We start from the raw sequence: 25,948 nt of genomic DNA, 5'->3' as shown, positions 1-25,948 counted from the left end.
TCCAAGCCAGCTCCATTGGACAAGTGGATGACGAGGAAGGATATAGGCTGTGTCGTAACACACAACTACTGGCCAGCCTACACCCAGTCATGTTCTTTGCTTACTCTGTGATTTAAAAGGTAAAGCAAGAGGGCAAGAAATTCAATGTAATTACTATACTCCAGACTGTGAAAAGACAGTATAATCAACATGTTTGTCTGGTTCATTTTTTCAGGGTATACATGTAGTAGTGGACGCTGCTCAAACTTTAAATTAATTCCCTGGGACTGACTGTCATCAGGAAACTCAGAATCCAACACGTTGTTCTTCTAAAGTTTCCAAGCTAATAATTATCGTTAATAATAAATAATAATAGTAATAATTTATGTGTTTTTCCTCTGCAGATTATATTTTGACACCATGGGAAAACAAAACAGCAAGCTACGCCCTGAAGTCATGCAAGATTTGCTAGAAAGCACAGACTTTACAGAGCACGAGATCCAGGAATGGTACAAAGGCTTCTTGAGAGACTGTCCAAGCGGACACTTATCTATGGAGGAGTTTAAAAAAATATATGGGAACTTTTTCCCTTACGGGGACGCTTCTAAATTTGCGGAACATGTATTCCGCACCTTTGACGCTAATGGAGATGGAACAATAGACTTCAGAGAATTCATCATAGCCTTGAGCGTAACATCGAGAGGGAAACTGGAGCAAAAGCTGAAGTGGGCTTTCAGCATGTATGACCTTGACGGCAACGGCTACATCAGTAAGTCAGAGATGCTGGAAATCGTGCAGGTATGTTCTGCTCAGAGGCACCCTTCCACTTCTCTCATTTCAAACAAATTGTGAAGCAACGTCACAATAAGGTACTGAATGAGAAAATCTTACAGCATTTGAGGGCTTATGCTCTCGGATCTCAGTATATTTGCTTTAATGTAAAATGCTATTTCACTGGGCGAAGATCTTATCCCAATCCAAACTCAAGCACTTGACATCCAGCGACGTTGTCCTGAGCATCACGTTTGCATGGCAGCTGCTTTGGGAGTTCTGCAGCACAACTAACGTGCTGATCAATGTAATTTTGTCCTCTAGGAAGACCTGGCTTGTCAGTTAATTACAACTGTCCTGAGTAGGTATCTCAGATCAACCAATTTAGGTAGTGTACTTCTAAGGAAGCCAGTTTCCCTCCACAATAGAAAACAAATCTACTTTGAAATTATGTTGTTATGAAGACCCAGCTCATTTATTTTTAAAAGTTGTCTGTCCAAATCAAACACAGTCTGCATGCTTCATATCATATTAGCTATCTTCGTATTAGGTTGCCACTACAGATCAACCTTAACTGGGTATATCATGATTCCAAACACAGTTACCCTGAATGCATTTTCTTGTGTTTCTAGTAGAAGTTCCACCTCATTTTGTCTTTCTCTAACATGTCTTCACCTTTAAGGCACATCACACTCCTGAAAGCTTTAAAGCATTTTTTGTTCTGTAGTATATTWATATAGCTTGAATCTGTGCAATGCAGTTCTGTTAAAAGCAAAACCAAAGCTGTTTTCAGGATCCTTTATTTCACTAGAAATGTGGAAGTGCTAAATATGTACTGTATTGTTCAGGTTTATACTTGTGCTAGAAATTGACTGAAAGAAGTTTCCATAAAATATAATCTGTGATGGCAAACCGCATCTTTAGAATCATTCTAATGCATGGACCCTTGTCTTTCTACCAGGACCCTTTTAATGTCCTCCAGGCAGTAGCAACCGTTAGTGATTTCAGTTTCAGCAAGACCAGAGACAAGGCTCAGCTGGAAATGTAGGGACTTTTTTACCTTTTGTATTCCCAAATATTTTTTTTGTTCTTGTATATGAGTGAATAAGCAGCCTCAGACGTCTCCCTGCCTCAGTGTCATGGTAAACTCCCCTCTTTGAATTAGAAGGTACTGCACTCCTCACAAATCTGTCACTCTCCTCAGCAGGGTAAACAGGCTGTGTGTTACTGGTTTTCCCAAACTGTATTGCTCCTCAGGAAAAAACTAAAGAGAATTCCCAAAGAGCTGGCAGAGCACGAAGCAAAAACAAGGGAGTCAACCCAAGCGAGTCTGTTCCTCAGCATGAAAGAGGCCCCCAGGACCACGAGGCCCCCCATGGCTGTCAGTTAGTCAGGGAAGGACTAAGTGCTGAGCATCAGTATAAACTCCAGAGATCAAAAGACTTGCAGACATGGAGAACAAGGCCACAACTGTGTTCATGTCAAATCTAATTAAAATATTGATGGCTGGATTCTCTGTGATGATCCAAGCAAGCAAATATGGTTGTTTTCATTTGCTGTGATTATGTGCATCAGCTTGATCACATGCTGACCTGTTCTGCCTCCCATTCCCAGCCCTGTAGATTCCAACTACAACATCATTCTTTATGGCCAAGATGCCATCATGAAATGAGGGTGCTGTTTAGGTATCAGTGCAGGGCTATATTTTGTTAATTTGGGACACATGATGGAAGCAATCTTTTTGTTAATGTTTCTGAAACTGCATTCTTTGCAGCCAAAACGGAAAAAGAATCAGGTGGAGACGTGTCACATGGGGCCATGTGAGCTGTTGCACACATGCACACATAGTTTTCAGTCTGGCCCTCCAGCCCCATTGCCCTTTCTTCTCCCTTGCTGTGCAGCTGCAGCCCCTGAGAGCTGTGGCTACATCCAGGATGCATGGTAGGCACAGGTTGCTCTCTAGCCCTCTTTTCTAGCATTGCATTTCTGGAGGTTTAGCACGCTCCTCCTTTTAAAAGTTTGCCTTCTCTCATGTAGCCCATCTAGAATTTTGAAGGACCATATAAAAATTGATTATGGATATTAACAGGCTCACACACCTGAACAGCAGTCACTTCTGCACCACAGACCATCACTCGAGACAGAAGAGCTGCCCTTTCTGCAATTGAGTTTCCCGTGAAGCAACTGGCCTGTAGGTCTCTGCCTTTTCTTGTGGATTTAATGGTCTGCTCCTCCTTTATTGCACTTCCCACCTATAGCTCCTCCTGGCTGAGTCGTTTTTCTCGTAGAGCAGAAGCAAGTTTGGTTGATATAATGAAATAAAAGTAAATAAACAGATATTGTTGCTTTATTTAGCGGTTCCCTTGATGTACTGTGATCAGATGGATTTAAAAACAGCTTTGCACTTACCAAGGATTATTTTTGAATATGAAAAGAAAGGATTCTGTCTCAACTATGTTTGGGGGGCCCCCAATCACAATCTTTTTCACAATCTTTCCAATAGTGAAAAATAGAACTTTGCTGTATCTCTGATATAGGTCTCACAGGAAGCTATTGAAAGTCCCTTATCTGCCATACATTTGCATGTTGATATAGTAGGATTTATAAAGTTTTCATCAAGATTTTTGCATCAGAATGAATGCTAAAAGAAATACTATAAATTTTAAACAGCTTCACTGAAAAATGCTGCCCCTATTATTATTCCACAGTGCCCCTGGGATCACTATATCTGAAAGAAAGAAAAAAAATCTCATAGAGGCGAGACAAGAATTTCTTGTTTTTCAGGCTGCATTTCTTTGTACTTTCAAAGTCATTTCTCTGTAGTCCTTCTCCGTGTCACATTGACGGCTACTTGCATTTCCTCTCTCGTGCTCCGGTCTCACGTAGCATTGCTGCTGGCAAAGAAGGCTTTGCTCTCCTTCACAACATCACAAGGTGACTGCTGGTTACAGCGGTAACGGCAGCTCTGAAACCACAGAGCTACTGGGTTAAGATGAGGGAGGGGGATTCCTAGGAACAGCACAAAATAAGAGCTTAAGGCTTTGTAGACAGCATCAGAAGCTGTTTGCAGCCTGTTCTGGGAGATCATCACTCCCTCCTACTGCCAGTTAAATGACAGTTTTAGCTCCAGTACCAGCCAACAGACCCTGGGCCAGGATCCTCTTCCATAGCAGAGCTTCAGGCTGCTGGATTGATGAGCGCAGTGTGCAGCAGCTCACYGGTCCGTCCAAGAGCACCTGGGCAGCCCACCATGTCAGCACAGGCCRTGCATGGCAGCGTGGAGGACTCCTTCCTCCATCATCCAAGGGTACGTCAGCATTCCCCTGACACAGGAGCCTTCTGCCAGCTGCTAGGCGGAAGACCATGAATGGTCAAGAGCAGCTTTTTGAAGCCCCATTTCCCTGCAAAATGGCTGAGTGGGCAAAGCATCTTGACTCTTTTAAGCTCTGTTTACTATAGTATTGTTTACCACATACTTGTTGCCTGTGACAGACTCATCATCCAAAGGGCTTTCACATGTCCTTCCCCAAGGCAAGCCTCCCCAGAGCTCTGCTTAGAGAAGTACATGAACCACATGTATGGACCTGGCAGCACAGTCTGGAAGACTGCATAACATGAGGAGTATTAGTGATGGGCTCACTGTTGTCCCTCACAGAGCTTAATAAAAGAAAGTCCATGGGATAATGTTAGACCTACCAGGCACAGCCCATCTGCAAAGTACTGGGGGAAGAATCTGTGTAGCCTGCCTTCCTAACAGACCTTGCCCCAGATCTTCTCAGATGGCTCTCCTCTAGAAATGCTTTCCATGTCTCTCATCTGTTTATCCATAATCTAAACAGCCCGGGCAACTCAAAAATAGCTGAGAACTAGCCACAAGATTTGTGTTCTTTCCCTTTGCTGAAGTGGGACATATTTGGCAAGATTTTTTTTAAGAGTTAAAATAAGAGATGGAACCTTGTGTTAAGGCTACATTTTAGTATAATGTGGAATCATGAGGCACCTTAAGAACACTGAGAGAAGAGATGAGAATAGCAGTCTCAGTTTAATACTAACACAACATACCCACTTTCTTTCACTGGGCTAACATTTTAAGTAAGGAAGAGGCAGAAACTGAGATGGCTCTCAGAAATGACAGTATCAAAAACCCCATTAGGTGGAGAGGAGAGCAATTTTTTTATGCCAGTTATTCTCTTCATGAGACCATTTTATCTGACAAGATTCTTCCATTTCATTAGAGTAAAAAGGATTGCCTCAAAAATTGTGCAGTCATCATTGCCATCACCGCAAGTAGCTCTTTGATATTTTGCCAAGTATATCAAGAAAGTGCATAAAGGTTTCTGGACCAAGTTCAGCAGTGATGGACAGAGTGGCATGAATTCCATGCTGGACAGCAGCTGGAAGCAAAACAGGTGTGAATGGGTGCAAAGGGCTGAAATTTGCACTAAATCACCTGTTGCCATTCATCCAAATGTTGGTGAAAAAGCAAAGGAAAGAGCATAGCAGCTAATCAGCCTTTTGTAGATGAAGACCCCCGTCTGTGTTGGCTTCAATGACATACAGAGGTGTCCTAAGACATAGTTTCTTCATGACATTGAGGGATCTCAGCTAACTGTAGGAGCTGTAACAGGCCCTCCTAATCAAAGCCTACCTGAAAAGGCTGCCCTAACTCATGGTGACTGCTGATGACCTGCTCCAAACCTTCTCCGGCTTGAGCCACCAATGACTTTGCACTCAAGGGCTGTGAGGCCAAGGAGTTCTGCACCATGCASAATGGAGAAGGCCTCTGCTGCCTTTCATTCCCAGGTCATACAGGCCACCATTAACCAGTTTCAAGCAGTTCCATGTTGTTATTGCATGAAACCTGCTCCCTTTGAAAGCTTTCTCTTTCAAAGACATAATAAAGAACTTAGTGTAACTGCACTGAATTAATATGGGGCAAGTCCAAAGTTTTCAATCAGCTCTAGCTGGCTTTTACTTAGGGAAAACTTCCCACTGCATTTCTGAGTAAGACCATAAGAATTTGTCCAGAGTAACCATTTTCAGTATGAAAAGAACGTTTACTATGTTATTCCCATCTGGCTTTCCTAGAATATCTCATCTGTTATTCCCTTCACACGCCTCTGTGAAAAGGACCCTGTAGGATGAAGTCATGTTGAAACAATTTTTTTTTGTCCTGAAAATCTGCATATTCTTACTATGGTTACTTTGATCAGAGCAAACATGACTGCACTCACAGTCCATTGCATTCCTCCCACACTTTCAATACAGATTTTCTGCAAAAATCTTTCTCTCTCTCACCCAGAGTGAGGGAATGACCCTTCTACCCTTCCTCCTCTCCCACACAAAAGCCTGACATGACAGGCTTAAACACTGGCAGATTTACAAGTCTTATCTCTACTCTGCCCCCTGCAAGTCTTGCCTGCTGACCAGGAAAACGCAGGTGTAAATTCTGACTGTCCATTCTCTCCTTTTTTAATTTTCCTTTCCCTATTCCCTTTCTCCCTGCCCCCAGTTCCCACATCCCTGAAGTTTATTTGCTTTTATATGCATTTCCTCTTCTTCTGGCTATCCAGTCAATGTTGTATGCACAGTGTCCATCTGTGTTAAGGGACTGCACAATTCTGCAGCATCCTAATTTTTTCCAGAGCCTTTGGGCACTCGCCACAGTACAAATCAGGATGATGATGATGCTTAAACAGGTGCCCATCGCTTTTCCCTTCAAACAGCAACTGTTCATGCTGAAATGGTCTCCTCTTTTCTTCTATTTGGTTCTACAACCAGCAATACAGAATTACCATAAGGCAGGCCAGGAAATCTGCGGCCACAGCATTACTGACAGAGCTGAGGGAGCAGATGTTTGGCTGCATTGAGCATAAGTGATGAATACTTAATGAAACAGACAAATGCATTTCTCAGGGTGTAATGCTTCCAGTTATTTAAAGGCTAGGAGATCTGAAAGGTGAGCCGGTTCTGCTGACAGAAGAGAAGCCAGTGAGATGGCTAAGGAGGTGGATGCTCAGGAGTGCGAGGGTAAAATGTCTGTGTTACCTAAGAGCAACCTCCAGCTGGTCAGTGTGTGTTGCCACGTGCCAGAAGCAGTGCCTTTGGGGACCAATGATTAGTACAGGCAAGGCAGGGTGTTTTCATGACTGGGAAAGCTGGAAATGCAGCAATCATGGGCCTCAAGGTTCCAGCCTCCCCAAGCAGGAGAAGCAAAAGCAGGGAAGAAAGAGCTGAGGTGTCTAGAGTGAGTTATCAACTGACTGCTGCAGACACTGTGTTGGGGAGGAGACATGAATTCGAACATGTGGAAGCAAACATTCCACATCTACAGACAGGGACTGGAGGGCAAGCTGGCTGCCCAGTGCGGTGCCAGTTAGCTAGAGCCTAATGAGCTGGAATGACGACCAGAAGGAGCTGGTCAGATGACAGCAATGTTGCCTGGGGCTAATATATCTGCCCCTCGAAATGGCTGAGAGGGTGCACCAAAGCCCCCACGCTGCAGTGTTCCGACTGCCTCTGCTGTGCCAGCTGATCTAGATGTTCTGCGTGGCTATGTGAAGGTATGTCCTCGGCAAAACACCAGGCTGCTTGTTCTGCACGCTGTCATTTGCAGGCAGTGTTTGGACAACCAGTTCAGAGACCATTACTCTCTCTTGTTTTAAAATTAACATCACCTCTCTTTTAAGTTTGAAGGGTGCATAATACCATACATGACTAATGGATTTGTCTGCACAAGGAATAGCTACAGGTGACACCAGCTTTATCAGGGATTAGAACATCTGCTCCCTCTGGAACAAATTATGAAGGTTTTTTTTTTAGTGTGTATACACAAAAATCCTGAAGGAAAAGGCTACCTTATTGCTGGTCAAGTCTTCACTATAGACATTGCAAAATTAGGGAGTGAGTCACTGTCCTTCCAGCAAGCAAAAGGTGGATGGAGGGAAAGCAAACATCAGGTAAGAGGAAGGCAAAGAGAAGATGGAGCCTGTGAAACCAGCTGATGGTCGCTGAAGCACAAAGTACAGTGCAGGGTAGGACAGGATCTTGGTTGTCTTACTGTTCTCCCAAGTAGTGTCAGCTGCGAGGACATGTGCTCCAGTGTGCTGTAGAAGTGATAAATTAATCTGAAGAATATTTTAATAAGGAAAAATGTAACCTCAGTCCAAACCCAGATTGTGTTCAGCAGTGACTAAATAAGGAAACACATTATTTCACAAATAAATATCTCACTGACAGGAGCAACTGTGTGTATTGGTGCCACCAGACTCCCATAGGGACTCCCATAGGGACTCCCATGGGGAGCTTGGGGGAGCAGATCTAGGCTGATGTTCCTGTGTTATTTTCTACTTATTTCTTTTGCCACAAAATAATCGTATTACTCCATTAGGACAATGTGTTTCTTACCATCTCTTTCATCCTGTCATACCCCATAGGCAATCTATAAGATGGTTTCTTCTGTAATGAAGATGCCAGAAGATGAGTCAACACCAGAGAAAAGGACAGAGAAGATCTTCCGCCAGATGGACACCAACCGTGACGGTAGGGCACTGAGGGGCCCGCGCCTGCCCAGGGAATAGGGAGGCACTTTGTGTGACRGAGGGAGCCCAGGGAGCCAGACACAACCTCCAGTGTCCATCCAAGTTCTGCTGGGATGGATGCGGTTGCCACAGGAGGAAGAAGAGGGCTGGCAGGGCAGGAGGACATGGAGCGGTGAAGAAGAGCAGGTCATGGCCAGGGCCGGGGCAGCCCCTGGAACAGCCACTCCATGGAGGGTTGTGCAAACAAAGCCATTAACAGGCTAAGGAAGGCAGGTGGTGGGGGGGGCTGTGGGAAACCTGGGAAAGGGCCTCCTTCCTCCATGCCCTTGCTGTACCACAGCCAGCAGGCTAAATGTTTACTTTCTTCCTCATGGCACTCGCTGAAGCAGCCCATGCTCCTGGGATTTCAAGCAGTCTTGAAACATTCATCAGCATGGGAGGCAAAGGAAAGCTTTAGATTACGCCCGCTAATTATACAGCTCCCCAGAAGCCTGCGTGCAAACCCACGGCCTTATCTCCCGCTTCACATTTCAGGCTCTCACTGGCTTTTYCCCCCCTCCTTTTTTTTTAAAGAAGGAAAATAAGCAGTGGCTGCTGCTCAGCGAGGGCAGCCGAACAGAGGTGAAATCATTTGYAGCTGGGCTACCCGTGCGAGGAGAGGACATATGTCCTTGAGCAATTGCAGTAGGCTGTTTTCTTTTCCAAAAATTGTGGTATCTTGTGAAAACTTTGTAGTAAGTGCCCCACACTTTCCACAGAGGAGCAAAGTAGCAGTTTGCTGGAGACCACATCTCTCACCCAAGGAGATGGTTGCTGAAGGCAAGTGAACAAACCCATCCTGCGCTCCTGCAGGGCAGCTTGTCTCCTCAGGGCCTTCCCTCAGTTCCCTCAGCTCACATGTGTGTCCTCATCCAAACCTCAGGACGTTACTGCAAGTCGGGAGATGCGGAAGGGGCCCCTTTGTGGAGAGGTTGCCTGCGGGATTGGCGGTGGCCACAACCGCGCGGTGGTGACCAGGTCGTCCCTCTGCCATAGCCCAAACCGAGGCCCTGTGGATCASCACCCATGGTGGGTGGCTCGGTGGGCGTGTGGTGGCGCCACAGGCACTCTGTGCAAACCAAGGTGTGCTTCTCTTCCAGGAAAGCTCTCCCTGGAGGAGTTCATCCGCGGCGCTAAGAGCGACCCGTCCATTGTCCGCCTCCTGCAGTGYGACCCCAGCAGTGCCGGGCAGTTCTGAACCCTTCTTTGGATGAATTATGTATCTGCTATTTTTTTTTCCTTGCCAAACAACATTCATGGTAGTGTTGCCTCTGTATGGCCAATTATGCCTTCTTTTGTGGCATCTTATAGCTTCTTTTGTTGTGAATTAATTATAAGAATGCTGAATTGCTCTTAATGACTTGTCCAGAGCACGGGCAGTACTGTTTTAAACAGATATTGTGGTGTTATCATTGTTTTAAAGATTTTATTTTGTTTTTTGTTTGTTTGTTTGAACATGTCTGTTTTGGAAAGCATGCAAAGAGAAGGAAAAGAAAAACAACACAACCCTAAACAGCAAAACTTACAGATTTTAGATGGCTGCTCTAGTAGCTGAACAGTCACCTGCAGGACATGGAAGTGTATTCGAGATTGAAGCAGAAAGGTTCTGATGTCAGGGGTAGAGGCCATCGGCACCTCTGTTTCCTCCCCAGGAGGCACTGGTTAAGCTCAAAGATAGGATCACGAAGTGCACGTGAGCAAAGCTGGTGAGGACTAGACTGCCCGCATCCCTGCTCCCCATGCCTCGTTGTTTCAATGCTGTGAACATTTTCAAGGTTGTGAAGGAGAAGGAAGAGAACAAAGGTCAATGGTCTTAATAGGTTTGCAATGATTTCATCTGACTTTGTTGGAAAATTCAGTAATTTGCAGTCCTGATCTCCAAACCCACAACAGACAATACCTCTTGCCATTTGGGTTCAGCAAAGGCAGACATGGATATTGCAAATCGGGTCTTGACAGTGAATTTAAGGGAGATACATGTTGAATGTGAAATGTTCAGGTTAGTAATAAAGCAGTTTCTACTAAGGAGAGTGGACATTTAACTGAACAGATAATAAAACACCTTGAAGGAAGCTAAGCCAGAGGCAAATCTGCTGTTCTGAATGCTCATGTGTAGTATAAAGTTCAGGAGGTGGTTTTCTCTCTCCGTGTAGTTAATGCAGTTTTTCAGCCTGCTCTTAGAGGGAGGCTATCATCAAAACTTGTTTTAAGCATAAAATTGTAGCATTAATATTTCATTTATTTAGTAAAGTTCAAAAATCTGTACTGAAACAAGGAAATGGTACGCTTTGTGGTATATTTATATATATAAACATTAAAACAAACAAAAAAATCAGCTCTGAGAGAAATGTTGAATGTTTATCTTTTCGCCTAGATGCAGGACTTCTGAAATTTGCTGCTGCAAAATGTTACCCTCTGGTCAGAGATGCTGTATTCAACGCTAGTATGCATACATGGCATTGCTTAGTGGCTTTGCAAGCACTGCTGCAACCAAAAAGCTTTAGCGACAGGAGGCATTATGCTGACTAAATTGGAGTTAATCTGTCGTTAGCTAAAGTCTGCTCTGTGATCCTGTTGGTGAGGTATCCGTGTAGGCAGCGCACAGTGTTGGGAACTGGTGAGCTCGTTAGGGTAGCCTCTGTTTGAGCAGCAAGGTTGGCACTGTGTCAAGTGACCTTGTAGATGCTAATCCTCAAGTAGCCTTAATTTAAAATAAACTAAGTAAAATAAGTCTCCTTGCAGATGAGGATTAGCTAAATGCTAATTAGAACTCACGGAAAAGTAGCTGAGTTATGATTTTTTTTTTCTTTTTGTTGAACACGAGCTAGCATGCACAATGTCAAGGGGTAGAATATCCTGGACTTATTTTTTTTTCAATACCATTTGATTTTCCAGGTTTAATATAAAAAGCAAAGTACATCTTTGATTTAATAAAATTCATAATCAGTTGTACTAAAAGTTTTATCAGTTGCTAAGCACACTTGATGAGTACTTTCAGGCACACATCTTTGTCTCAAATGATCGAAGAGGGCCAACTGATGGCATATTTTAATGAATGCCTACATTTGGCATAATTTAATGAATTCCTACATTCATTAAAATACTAGGCAGAGGTATCTGGGTATCTGTGAAAGTGAGAAAGTAAAAGAGGCCCCAGAACAGATACACGTACACAAACAGTTTTCAACATTAGTGCTGGTAGGTGTTACAAACATCACTGGCAAATTTTGCATCAGTTCTTCTAGTTGATGGAGATGCTCCTTATTTATTCCTTCCTAACTTTCATTAGCCATCCTGTGAGCAAATCCATTCCTTCAAAGAAAAGCCCATGCCTACCTTCCTCAAGATAATTTTCATTTTACCTAGCCAGGTTCTATGTCCCTCACCTCATGTGTAGTCAAAGCCGTGTTCTTCCCTCTTTTGTGCTTCAAGGATTGTTTTTTCAGTAGGACAAACCTGACTAGATTGCTGCAAATTGCTCTGTGGAGGTCAGTGAATGTACACTAATTAACAAACAACCACTTCATCAGATGTAGACAACCAGCTCAGCTGCACCAGCCCTTCCTGGGATGCTCCATTCCCACCTCTATTCAGGGAGAATTTAAGTTATGTCTTAGTGAAATTCTCAAGACTACCAAAAAACACTGAAATTCCAATCTTCCAAACTCTGGGTCCAGTGCAGGCCTCTCACCAAAAGCAGCTCTGTGAGAGCTGACACTTGCTGAAGATGAATTCGCATATCTTCTATAGTTCCATCTTTTTTTCTTCTTCTTTTTTTTATATTGTGGAAATAGCTGCATTTATTTGAAAATATTAAAATACTGTCTTTTTTTAAAGTAACTGCATTCCATCTCTTTTTAGTTTTACAAGATATTTCTGGCACAGGACCTAATCTCTCAGTTTGTTTTAGCCCAGTAGTTCGGGGCTTTTGAGGCCAGACTTGCCTCATGTGTTAATACTTCACAACCTATGTTTGAAARCACAACCTGTGATATGACCCCGGGCCAGTGGGGATGTAATTCTTTCCACAGTTCACAAAATCTGGAATAAGAATCAGCCTACAGCTGCAGAGGACATAACTGGAGATAAGAATATTGTATAAACATTTACAGAGYGAGCTAAAGTTATTCTTTACCTGACTATCACTGATGATTGGTATTGTTTTAAATTATTAACTGTCCCTTTCTATCTCGGCATGTACTTTTAAAGTGACCCATAACTTAATTTGTTATATGAGCATCTGCAGAGCTTGGATCAGCAAAACAGTAGTGGTATGCCCTGTGTTGGATTAGAATTTACTGTTCTGCTACTGTTATMATTTACAGTCATAATAGCCTTCATAAATCTTTTGAAAACAGATGACTTCTCCTGTATAAAATAACACGGCAAGTTAAACATTTTCAAGAGATCTATTAGAAATACTCCTGCACACGAAAGACGGCAGGGAGTACATGCTGTTTCCCATCATCTCTGAAAGCCGTAGATCCAGGAATACTTGCATATGCAAGAGGTAACCTTGATTCATGTGTTACCCAAATAAAAAAAAATAGTATGTTCAGCATGTAGACTTAAATTGTTAGAAATGACACTCTATTTACCCAGTATTCCCAGTAAACCTACCAGGCTGATCTAGATTCTGGGCCAGAAGATGTGAAGTGAGGACTATGGTTGTGCTATCTGCAGCAGCCTGCCAGTCTTGGTTTTATTGTGCTGAAGACTGGAAACAGGGAATACAACCTCTGCAAAACCAGCGTGTATGATGAGCTTCTATGAGCATGTAGGGTTTGGGAAGGACTGAGGATTGATAGATACCTCAGCATTACTTGAGACCCTGTGTTCATGGTAATGAGCATTCCTGAGGTAAAGAGTTGTGCTCTTCCTCTCGCTCTGCATAGGCATTTGTAGGCTTTTTACCTAACTGCTGAAGCAGTTCATCCTTCACTGTCCTCTGTTACATGATCTCCACTTTTTCTAGATACTGCTGCTGAAAACAACAAGTTGTCAGAGCACAACTTCTATAGGTGGAAGAGATCTAAATGCAGTAGTGTGTAGTACACAAGTGTTCACACATCACCAAGTCGCCACTGCTTCATAAATCTTCCCACCCATGAGCTGTGCCACAGAAATTTTCTGTATATGCTCCTTGAACATATGGCAAGCATGAAGTAACATGGCTTAGCTTAATTTCCTTTCACCCTAKATGAGGCTAAGCCGCATTACCTTGTGTTTGCTGGGGGCTGAAAGCACGCATGGACAGATACCACGGCTCAGMTGACTCATGGAAACTTGGTGAACTGTGGTAACTTGATCTTGAGTCCTAATCCGCAAACTAAGCCGAGGTGGGAACTTCGCTGTGGCTGTAGGTCTTCATGTGCATGTGAGCCGGGGGAMATGGTGACAGTGGCAGGCTCGTTGGGAGCACACGGTTGTGAGGAGGGAATCCCTCATGTCAGAACTAGTGCCCTAAACTGTAAGCAGTCTCCTCTTTGGTTTAGAAGTCTTGTTTTCAATAGCTCTGATGAAGATATAACATCATAGCAATGTAGCATGGGCAGGATGAAGGAGGCATCCTTGATGGTCCAAGGGTTTCCTTTCGAGGCCTGCTCTACTAATGTAGAAGTGGAGGCTCAGGCCAAGACCTCTTGCAGAATCTCACTGCATCAGCACCTCCTGTTGTCTTTCTAATGGAGCTTATTCGATTTTCTGTGATGAGATGGTCTTGGGCCCGGGAGTTAGGTATCAGGTGTAAGACCAGATGTGCAGAATGTTTTACAGGCACTTGCACAAGTATTTGGATGTGTTCTTTGCTCTCTGTCTTACTCAATATGTTCTCATGTAGCAGTCTGAAAATGGGAGAAGCTGGTTTCTTTGACATCACAGAGAGAAAATGTGCTCAGAAGCACAAAGAAATCTGGCAAGCATCAGAGARTTAGGCCAGGCTCAGAGCTGAGTGGCAGAGGTTTCCATTGACTGTGCACCAGAGAGAGAWGATCAAAAGCTGTGATAAACCAGACCCATGGTGTGATGTGAGACATAAAAATGGCACCTTTGAAGYGAGCAGCTCTGTGTTCTGTGCAACCAGGGTCAGGGAAAATACACTTTAAATTCTCATTTTTAGCATGAGTGTGCTGCTAGAAAACTTTGTCTCTTTTTACACGTAAACAACAGGGTTGTTCAGTGTGTCCCAGTGTGTCCCAGTCAAACAAGTGGGTGCCAGGAGGACCAGATGGCATTTCCTAAGCATAACTGATGGCAAAATTTTGCCTGCAGGAACTTTCCTCCTGGTCATTTTAGATAAGAAGGAAAAATTCTGTACGACTCTCAAAGCCTCCTACCATTTTCATCTGTAAATTGAGAATGTCTGATGACAGATGAGTGTGAGCCACTYACAACACAGAGCTGTATGTTGACTATTTTACAGCAACCTTTTAAAATAAGAGGAGGATGTTAGGTTTAGGAGAAGAGCTGTGCTTCATGCACATGGAGGGAAAAAAAAAAGCAGGGTTTATAAGCTATCATGGAAAGCAGTCATAGTTGAGACTGGCACCATTGTAGGATAGGTCTGGATGTAGTTGGATCACTCTGACACTCAGAAGAGTAGGTGATCTGCAAAGTGAATCTTCTAGTCCCTTCCAGAAACCACCTTTGGCTACTTCAGTGTCGCAGTTGGCAGCATCCCTTATTCTAGTTTGACTTCTGATTCTGTTGGTTCCAAATTATCCATAGTGAAATAGAGGTTGTTCTGAGCCTTGGAATTTTTGTAGTATAAGATGTACAAACTTTTCAAAATTACCCTGCATGTCTTGAGAAGTAATAGCCAGAAAGTGCAGATGTGAAGGATTTGGGGGGCAGGGGGAGATGCACAGATTTAATTTCCTCTTTGCTCCCACAGGTCATAGTGTTATTCTAACCTGTATAGTCGAGATTAATATATCACTTGTAAAATGCTGACTAATGCACAATAAACAAGGCAAAATTAAAAAGAGCTTGGGTTGTAGTGAACAATATGAAAAGGCTAGAGAAATGAAAAACTGGAAGTTGCATCACTGTATTTAGGCTGAGGTCTGAATTCACAAGGTGAAAGTTGCCTTTAGCAATAGTCAGTGCAGAATAGCTCCCTTGCACCACATCCCAATGACCAAATGTCCAAATGACTTCCTGGGCTGCTTTGCCCACACATATCACACCGGTCCCAGCAAAGTCACAATATGCTGTGGCTGGGAACTCCGTGTCCTTCCATGAAGCTTGTTGTTTGATTTCTCTTTAGTCCGCTGCACCCTTCCCAAGTCTTCAAGCATGCGACGGCCACTTCTCCGTTGTGCTCTCACTAGTTGGGTTAGATCTTCCCCCCTTGCGCTGTTGTTATACCAAAGAGGCTCTCACTTTCCCAGGGCAGACACTGAGGGTGTCAACCTCAATCAGAGGCTTTGCTCCTGTCTTCCACCAGCCATCCCTATGAATGAATAACTGACCCCTGTGGAGGAGCCAGGCTTGATGCTCTTGTGTGGACTAGCTTCTAACTTGGTTACCAACCTTTGCCCCTGGTGTGTACCTTGCCAACCACATACAATTATTAAGTAATGGTAGTATTAAGCATTTCAAGAACACATTAAACCTCTGGAGCAATGTGGTTTTCATTATCATACATGCATTTGTTGGTCCATCGCAACCTGAACCYGACCAGTGTTTGTTTTCCACTCCCATGGTTTATTCCATGGAGAACTGATTTCTTCCAGGCGGGAACAGTGTCTTCCGATGCGTCAACATTCAGTGTGCGGTGCCCTGGTGCTGCCTGGAGCATCCAGCTGCTTCGGTCAAGGAGACACTCCCGCTTAGCAGTGCCGGGCTGGTTCTCCTCCAACCATCTGTCAGAAGCATGTGGGAAGGGTTGGTCTGGCTTCCCCTGCCCTGGGCACGAGCCTTCCAGCAGTAGTCAGGGTTAGCCTCACATTCCCCCACTGAACTGCACGACAATGACTAGTGAACCCACCTGAGAAAATCCTCTTAAAGTCTAGGCTTTGTTTCTTCTGTTAATTGACAGCACACAGAGGGAGGATTAATGGATCCTGCACACTTATCTGGGAAAGAACTCGGAGTTCCCTGACACAACAACCTTTTTATCTCCTGTCATTAGCTTATTCCTGTTTCCAGGGCAGCCAAACAGTTTTTCTTAGTATCTGGAATAAGAAAAAAAAAAAAAAAAAAAAAAAAGAAAGAAACTGAAGTTTCTATTTTCTATTTGATAAAGATCTAAGGAAGCCTACTAAAGACACGATGCTTTGTATTAGTCATCTGAATGCTTTAGAAGATCATCTTTCATTGTTGKTTTTTTTTTCTTTTCTTCTTCTCCTTATCCATATTTTGGTTGTTTGGTACATTTTTGTTTTTGACTTTTCTTAGATTCAGTCCAGCTGGTCTTTTAGCTTATATGCTAGCGAAGTTTCAATGATCCCAAGAACAGATTTGCCTAAGCARCTGCTCCAGAGGTGGCCTCACTGTGCCTAGGAAAAATGAAGTGCTTCATTAAGACGGGGATCATATCTGTCTGCACATTCCTTGCAAGGGAAACTTCCATTACATTTCAATATGTTTATTTCTTCCTTTTGCTCACTTCAATTTCATCCAAGAGGACTTTTACATTTGACATTTGTACATTCAGCTCTATTTTGTGCTTGAAGAAGAGGTGACTAATATTTGCCTCTTTTGACAGAAGTACTTGGTATTTTTTGATTTTGAAATGTTGACCAGTAGATGATAGAAGAAACCAGTTATAGGCATGACTGTGTAAGTTGAGACATCAACCTTTGATGCTGTAGAGACTGAAAAATTGGAATACAGCATGGCCAAAAGCTGAATGGACTCGAACTACCCCCTTGAAGTCCATGATGACCCTACAAAGAGATTATTCTCATCTGGGTTCCCCTAGGCTGTTTCTGCATTGCAGAGTAGATACCAAATGTAACTTTTAACAAGCTACCAAGGGCAGACTAAGCACAGCAGCAGGTGGAGTTCAGCATATCCTGTGTCTTGGCAAAACTAGATACCTCTCTAGATTAATGCTTTTGAAGCAAACGTACATATCCTAAGAATGAGTTTTACAACTCGGAAAGGAGAGGAACAAATACTAATTACACGAATTTGGTTCATAACCCTCTTTTATGGCTGTATAGAATTATTGGTGTCCTGTGTATATTTACCTATAGCGCTTGTGATGTGTTAATTTTCCTCCCTGGTTCTGTTGCAGACTCCCATGGTGATATTCTGAGTGTCCAGCCAGCTGGGAAAAAACCCACTGGAAATGACACCTAAGGGTGATTTGCCTTCAGAAGGACTGAGGGCAGCTCTTGGATATGTCTCCTATGCTGTTGCATGCTTTAGGAACGTGTGACTGCARTGTGACGTGTCAAACCCCACCGGAAAATAAAAGTAGACGATCAAGTCAAAGAGGAGAGAGTGAATTTGGGGGAGGGTTGTGTATGTGTTTTGTGTTCCTCAGCACGCACATCTTTTCCCCTTCTATCAGCTTTAAATTAGGAGTTAAATTCTTTGAATTCTTAGTGTCAGAGTAAAGTTTTCTTATGCTGATAATGCATTTGTATTATGCAACTTATTCAAAAAAAAAAAAAAAAGGAAGCTTTTCTTTCAATGACTGTCCTCTCCTCTTGAGAAGCTGTTCTCTTCTGTACATATGATATGCAGAATGTATGGAAGTCTTACCAGCGTCGGTTTGCATTTTTAAGACTGTACTAATTAATGTGTTAACTATCGTGTTTTCGTAGTGGCATCTTTGATGTAAGATGTAAAAATTATTTAAAATATCTTTTTTTTTTTTGTTAGTGCTCAGCTTATAGAGATAGCACAAAGAAATGCATGTTCACTAGGACCAGCCTTCCTAAAGGACTGTCATAGCTGCACACAGATGCCATCGTTTGACATAGAGTGTAACAAGCACTCGCACTTCCATCGGGGTCAGTTTTGAGCGGAAACTAGTTCTTCTTGCAAAGTCTGTTTTTCTCTCTTTTCCTCTCRCCGATTCAAGCTGTTGGACGCCACACTGTGCGCCAGGCCCCACACAGTCACCTGCAGTCGGGGTTGCAGGGACAGGGCAGGGGCTCCCCTGCCTCGAGTCATTCGCTCTGCCTTGAGTTTGCGGTGGGAGAAGGTGCAGACGGGGCCTGGGCAGCCTCTCATTTGGGGCACAAAGGGGTCCCACAGCTTCTCCCTTAGGCTCTGCTCCCGTCGAGACCATCATCGGCCGTGCCAGGGCACAGCTGGCGGCTTCGCATGAACGTGACTTTAAAACTCATCAACTTGACATTTAAAAGTAATTGCRTATTACCCATTAAAAGAAAAAGAGCCTGAGCTGCAAGTTCGTGGTGAGAATCTTCTTGGGGTGCTTCATGTAGGGAGAATTTGTGGTCAGCCCGTAAAGGTCCTTCGGGAAGCTCTGCACTTCTTGCAGGGGTTGGAGAGGGAAGAGCGGTTTGGGTCCAGCCTTTCAGGCAGGCTAGACTTATTCAAGGTGAGATGTCTCCCAGCCGTGTCCTGGGCCAAAAGACAGGAYGTGCTGCAGCTTACAATTATTTCTTTTTTCTTTCCTTTTTTTTTCTTTTTAAGGAGAAAGCAGTTCAAACTGCACCTAGCAAAATGACTGACTTCAGAAGCATGTTTTTCCTTGTTATATAGACACTCACAAAACATCATTGTGTGATTAAAACGGCGCATTTGTGATAGTTTTTTCAGTGCCAAAATATATAAGCAGTATTGTTTGAAGGGAAATAAGCATTTTTTTACTGTATTGTTATTACTGTTGAACAAATATTGTTTTTAAATGTTAGATTTTGAAGAATTTTGTATTGTAAATTGTTTTGTGACATGGTGCTTTTTCATACTGGAATTACTGATTGCACCTAAATCTGAATTACTTTGTTTTCTTATATGACTATGTAACCTTGAACACCCTTGATGAAAACCGATGTACGGTGGATACCGAAGGTTCAAACAAGTTCTCCTACTGACATCCCCTTTCAATGTTCTTTCCTACTAATAAATATTCCGCTGCAGCTAGACCCGGGGCTTGTGCTCACGCTGCAGCTTTGTTTTACCCTGGAGAAGGGTTTGCGACCAACACCGCTGGTGCAGACGGGCTCCGTGGTGCACAGAGGCTCCGTCAGCGTCACGTCTGGGGCAGCTCCCTGTGCGGGGGCTCGGGAAGGGAGAGGGATGGGCATGGGCAGTGGGGATCTCGTGCTTCACCCCAGGGGCAATTCCCAGGGTTTGCCCCCAGATTTGGAGGTAGCGCTTGGCTGATGGCGGCCTTGGGAGGAAGGGGAGCTTTCTTGCTCTCCGCCTGTTCCAAAATCTGCTCTGTCCTTGCCAGACAGAGCCCAACTCATGTGGCGACTCATACTTAAGCAGGCAACGAGCTCCAGCACCGTTACGGCTGCGCTCGGCGCCACGCGGGAGGAGGCCCGAGGCGAACGTCACACGGGGGTACGCGGGGCRGCCGGGCAGCGCTCGCCGCCTAAGCCTCTTTGCCGAGCTTACTGCCATCCTAAACCGTGCAGCGGCCGGCGCCRGCACGTTGCAGCGGGCAGGGCACGGGGCCGCCAGCGTGGCCAGGCATCCCTGAGCGGTTTGGGGGGAAAAGCAGGGAGGGACAGCCCACAGGCAGGGGAGCTGGTGGTGCAGTGCTGGGAAAGGCCAGCTCAGCCGGCTGGTGGGAGCTTTCCCAGACATGGGTGAATCCTTCTCCACGTTTCGGGTRCTTGGGAGAGGTCTCCTAGAGTCACCGCGGGGATTTCCAGCCTACATGCTTGGAGGGAGCCATGTCTCACGCTCCTGCGCGTGGTCCTGAGGCTCCTCCAATTTTTACCTGGGTTAAATGTGGAGCTGGGATTAGCAATGGGATGCTAAAAGTAGTTTTAATCCCCCTGGAAGGTAAATGAAACCGGTACCTGTTTCCTCTTGAGATTAGAAAAGAAAAACAGCCTATTTATGGAACTGCACATTAATGTGAACTTAAAACACATAGGAGCCTGTGGTTTCAGCACAGGAGCTGGTTTCAGCATAGGAGCTCCCAGGTGAAGCTGTCCCTGTGGAGTGCGTTTGCTTCCCTCCTTGTTAGGGTCAAAATGCAGCTTAGCCATAAAAAGCTGTAAAAAAGGCAGAAGTCAAAGGAGACCTTTATCTGCCTTGGGACCAGCACAGGGGGCAGCGCGAACTGGGAACTGAAAAAGCTGATGAAAAATGGAGTTTTGCTCCGCCACCAAGTCCCCTAAGTGAACTGCTTAAGGGAACTGCTGCAGGAGGGGTGTTTTGTTCCTCTCACATAGGAGAGGGTCTGTTTTCCTTAAAGACCCTGTTAGTCACTGCCAAAATCGCCCGGCTGCACGAGAAGCCGCCCGGGCTTTGTGAGCGCAAGATCTCCTTGATTCCTCTCAGTCCCTCATTCTCACGAAGCTACGGAGCGCCCGGCTGTCCCACCACACAATAACCAGACGGATGACCAAAGCCTTCCAGAATGATCCGCCACGCATGTGGGGAAGCCCTTTCCAAGTCTCTGTCAGCTGCACGCAGGCGAGTCGCAGAGTTGGACTCTGCTGTGGATGAGGTTGGGTGGGAGGAAGCTGCGCTCGTGGAGCTGAACCTCTGTGGCACAAGGCATTCCAGGCAGAGCGGCTTTTATCCTCATGGCCCTGGCGTCTCCCCTGCCTGACGCAGCAGCAGAGCTCAAGGGCAGCCTCTCCCCAGGCCGCTTGTCCTGCTTGGGACCTGCCTCGACGGGGGTGCCCCTCCAGCCTTGGGCAGGCCCCGTTCCCCATCCAGAGGCTGCAGTTCCCTGGTAATCGGCACCTTCTACGTGTTCTTGCCTCCCAGGTGCTCATTGAAAAGACAGAAACAAACGTTGCACAATAAAATGAGCAACAAAAGCGTTTTACTGGGAGACACAGTCCAGGGTGCTCGGAGCTGTTGGCAGTGCAGGCCGGGGAGCAGATGAGGGCTGGGGATTTCTCACTGAAGGTCAGGAAGGTGCCAGCGGCGGCGTCTCCAGCCCTGCTCCCCGGACACCCCAGCACAGCAGGCGGTCTGGGCTGCCTGGAAAGCTACGCATCTTTCCAGCATTGCTTTATGCTGGAAACAGGCTGCAAACTTGGCTGCACATGGGCAATTGGTTATGGCCTCRTGACATGCTGAGGCTCTGTGTGTTCCTCSTGCAGGTCACARCTGCTGCCTTGCTTGGGTTGGCCAWAGGAGGAGCCTAAACGACCATCAAGGCCTAGACTCCTGCCTTTACTTTACGTAGGTGACAGAGCCAGCCAAGGGGGTGTCAGTATCAGTGCAGGGGGAGGACAGGGCCTACACAGTCTTTATGTTAGACCAAGGGCAAGTCAGCAGGTCCRTGGTTCCTCAGGTCAGGTGTCTCTGCTCCTCTCCACAGGCTCTAAGAGACTGTAATTGGAAGGACAAGGTCGAGATAGTCTGGAAAAGGGAGACTGCACTTCCCAGACTTGCCAYCCTTAGCCAGGGCAGATAGGTCTGCCCCAAAGCTCCTCAGAGTTCAACTCTTCTGATGACCTCTCCCAAAGAAGCATATGTGGTGGGTCCAGGCCAAGAGAATTCTGTCATCGCTTGCTCAGTAAGGTAGACCAGCCTCCATTTTCCCCTTTGCTTAAGAGTACTTCAGACTAGGAGTAATTCAGACAAACAYGACCTCCCCCTTGCCAAGGGCTCCCCAGTGCTTCCCACCAAGGCTGTTCTACTTTGCAGGGATGATTAAACATGCAGTCATGAGGGGGAAACAGAGAAAGGAAGGGAGAAAATGTGTGAGCCTTTGGATTAAGGAACTGAGACAATGGGAGACTGAAACGCTATTACATGTACTACAGATTAATTTTTCATGCTTTTTATTCATCACAAAAATCCACTGAATTGTGCTTTCCATGCTACAAAACCACTGCCATCTTCTTTTGGCKGTGAGTTTAAACTCTGGGGTAAGCAAAGGGAGAGGGAGGGAAAACGATGACCTTGCATCAATTTTGATGATGAAAATCTGGCATTAACAAATGGATTTCAGGGACCTGCAGTCTACTGGCACTAACATTGGCCCCATTTTCTGCCTTCGTTTTTCAGATGCTGCTCCCAGCCTGCGTGCTGTGAGCCCCCGAGCAGTGTCACAGTGCAGCTCCATGGCACCCCAGGCACTGGGGCCACTTCTGCCACCRACAGGCACTACTTAAAAATGTGAAAACTAAAGTCATGGTGATTTTTTCAGTGTCTTCTTCAGTTTACTTAGTAGCATGAATTTCTATTTTCTTCTTTTCAGAAGGTTTCCTGGGCTCAGAAACAGGTAGTTAATTCACAGTTCAGAGTCATACACATACACCACACCACTGGAAATATTATCTCATACATAGGAATATTTATTTCTTTCCTTCTTAAAAATGTACAAAAAATAAAATAACTGTATTTACAGTTTATCAAATCCCTCTCCCAGTTAAACACTATTAAGTTACATGAGCTATTTTCTTAATATAAAAGCACACTATTTATACATAAAGCTTCCTCGTTTGCCAGAGAGAGGGCCTGTCACAAACTTTGGCACAAACACTCTTGTTTGCATCTTGTCTCCATTTATAGGAAATGGAAGAAACATTTCATAGGCTTTACATTTTCAAAGTCATAAGATATTCTCTTCCAGTTCCATAAAAGTCAATATACAGCACCTCTGACAGCTGGAGARTATAGTTTTTACTACTTGTTTGAATTAATTTACAACATTTAAAAAATCCATAGCCTGAAAGAGGAAAATACACAGGAAGGATACTTGATCTCTGACTTCCACTGACCAAACATGTCGTAAGAAACGACACATATTAAAAATAATAAATTTCTCTGTAGTTAATATTCAGTGGTAAAAAAATCTCTGCAATTTCTTCATAGGCATTTCATCATACACGAATAAAATTGCACTGCAGGGATGCACTTTGGGGAGTTATAAGCATCTGACTATATTGAAGGAAACTCAAAATAGAGTTTTTTTCTGAGATTTTTCATTTCCATAATAAAACATCAAATGGACGGACGTGAAGCCAAATCTGTGGCAGGAACCAGTATGACTACCCTGTCATTTGCACAGCAGCTTCTGTCAGAGTCTTTCAAAATGAACGCAGCAGCTCCAGCCACTGCTGGGCCCTAGTTCTGCCCAAGGAAAGAGCTGAGCAGCAGCCACCTTTCAGGCAGCCTCAGGGAAGATTCAGCCCTTAAARGAGGGTCTTGAAGGAGGAAAGGGAGTGAGAGCTTTGTTCTTTGAAATAAACACCCACAACTGTGCCCCAGAAAGACCAAAGAAGGCCACACAGACACTTCTGAACCTTAGCCCAGTCTCTCTTGCATTTAACTCGCACTACTTGGAAGACAGAGTGTTCATCCATTTTTACCATGAAGCAAAAGCAACATGTATATTTTAAACAATATACATACAAATATTTTGTACTACTCGCAGCCTTTGAATCAAGCAAGGTCACCATTATAGAAGTCTGAATCTCTGCTATTGGCCCTTCCCCATCACTCTGAAATCCTATTTTTGAGGAGCAGGACATGACAGGTGGAGCCCGTGCAGCTTGTCCCCACCAGCAGGCAAGGCTCGGAGCTGCTCCTGCCCCAGAAGGGTGCAGGGAGTTGTGCTCTTCACACAAGTTAGATGCTTCTGGGACCATCCTCTGGTACAGACGTGGTCCTGGCATAGAACATGGGGCCAAGGTCTTCTCAGTGGTGGCCAATGATAGGACAAGGGGTAATGGATACAAGTTGAAACACAGGCAGTCCCACCTCCATATGAGGAAGAACTTCTTGCCTGTGAGGGTGACAGAGCCCTGGCACAGGCTGCCCAGGGAGGCTGTGGAGTCTCCTTCTCTGGAGGTCTCCAAACCCGCCTGGATGCCGCCCCGTGCCCCGTGCTCTGGGTGTCCCTGATGGAGCAGGGAATTCGACTAGATGATCTCTAGAGGTGCCTTCCAGCCCCAACCATCCTGTGATTCTGTGAAATCAAGTTCAGAGAAACCATCCCTAACTAGCCTAGCTACCTGTTGTTTTAAAATRCTCTTCCCATCAGGGCAAATCCTACTCATCGTTCTCAACTCTTCAGTCTTGCTACCTTCAGGAAGACTGCAAGAACAAATCAAAACAAATGCACTCCAGAGAGTGCATTTAGAAAGGCTATCAGTTCATCTGGGAAGCGATGTCCCTTCCCTGGCCACAGCCTGACCAACAGCTCCTGAAATGGCATTAGGTAGATGGCTCTTCAAGCCCAGCAGTATTCCCGGGAGTGCTGCCATGTCTCACTGATGCTTTTCCACTCCTTGGCACAGAGTGCTGCAGGAAAGCAGGCCGCCCTCAGCAACCCGCAGGTACGAGCTCATGTTAGAGCAGCCKCTCCTTGGGTAAGAGATGGATAATATTATCCTGTGAATCTCAAACGCTACCCAGATGCTCAGAACTCTCTTTCTGCAGCCCATCCCAACCCAGGGCCATCCCAGGCACCACCACATTCCAAGGAGGAGAGCTCAGATGACRGGCTTGTTAGGAGCAGAACCAGGGCTTGACTCTGCCTACATTTACTCACTCARCTTGCTGCTTCTTCCAGGACACCAGGACCAAGCGAGAGATTCCAGTTAAAATTCTTAGGATCCCAAACACTGCCTTCAACAGAGATRCACAGGAACTAACACCACTGCTCACAGGCCTTGTCTGTTGGAGCTCTTAATGCCCTCTGTCAAACCTGTACTCTACAGGTTTTTTAAGGAAAAAAATATCTGGTCTAAGCATAAAGTTTCTTTCCAAGCCTGATCCAAGTAGAAACAAATTTAATCATGTTTTGTTCCCAGGATGTTTGTTCTTAAGAGGAGTGACAAAGGCATCTTTGCTGGAGTGTGTACTTGTGAAAAGAAAATGGAATTGCCACTTCAGTGTTACTCACAGAGGAGAAAAAGGGAAGACAGCAAAGGAAGAGGGAAGGGGAGACAGACACTCTGCTTTGCAGACAGACACGTGTGGATTCTGGAAATGTTCGTCCTGACTTGAATGGCCTGGACCTTTCACAGATGCTGGTCCCATAGAAGCATTACTGTTCAAAGTACACATTTCAGTGGGATGATATTGCTAAGGAAATGAAGAAAGCGAGCAATAATTTGCAGGACAATTCATGAAAAACAGCACTGAATCAGACTGGTTATCTATTACCACTGCTTTGCTTGGGTGTAAATAGTTGCACACAGCTCAAAGCACTAGCATGAGCCCTATTAAAGCAGGCGGGGTTTCTTTAAGAYGTTAACTAGTCAGTGCAAAAGATACTGTTTTACTGTGCAAAAGACTACATGGAGAAAWGATTTCAGAAGGAAAGAAAAAAAAGAAACTTTTAAGAGCTGCATGTACAAAAGGACTCACATTTCTGTCTGCCTCACAGGATCCAAACAGTGCATGGGAGAAGGAAACACTTGCAACTGGAACTCATGGGAGTGTAAGTTGAGTGAGGAGCTTTCTAGGATAGCCACAGGTGCTGGAAAGGTGAGAGGTGMCAGGCTTGGATGTGCTGGGGACACTCCGCCTTGAATGCTCTG

General features: G+C 44.9%; 1 protein-coding gene across 2 annotated transcripts; it reads left to right on the top strand.

The window, feature by feature from the left end:
• The first annotated feature begins 382 nt into the window (after window positions 1-382).
• On the top strand, window positions 383-18,345 carry NCALD (neurocalcin delta). 2 transcript variants are annotated; one of them, XM_026050023.1, is made up of 4 exons: window positions 388-777; window positions 8,187-8,292; window positions 9,431-9,549; window positions 17,575-18,345. In XM_026050023.1, the coding sequence occupies exons 1-3, from the start codon at window positions 400-402 to the stop codon at window positions 9,526-9,528; spliced, it is 582 nt and encodes a 193-aa protein (XP_025905808.1). In that variant the 5' UTR covers window positions 388-399; the 3' UTR covers window positions 9,529-9,549; window positions 17,575-18,345. The 2 variants fall into 2 exon arrangements, with proteins under 2 accessions (XP_025905807.1, XP_025905808.1); XM_026050022.1 differs by lacking the exon at window positions 17,575-18,345 and having other exon boundaries at window positions 383-777; window positions 9,431-12,018.
• The last annotated feature ends 7,603 nt before the right edge of the window (window positions 18,346-25,948 follow it).

This window comes from Nothoprocta perdicaria, unplaced genomic scaffold (genome assembly GCF_003342845.1).
Source record: "Nothoprocta perdicaria isolate Ctin4 unplaced genomic scaffold, notPer1 scaffold_64, whole genome shotgun sequence".
NCBI lineage: Eukaryota > Metazoa > Chordata > Aves > Tinamiformes > Tinamidae > Nothoprocta > Nothoprocta perdicaria.
This window is presented reverse-complemented; position numbering and strand designations above follow the sequence as displayed.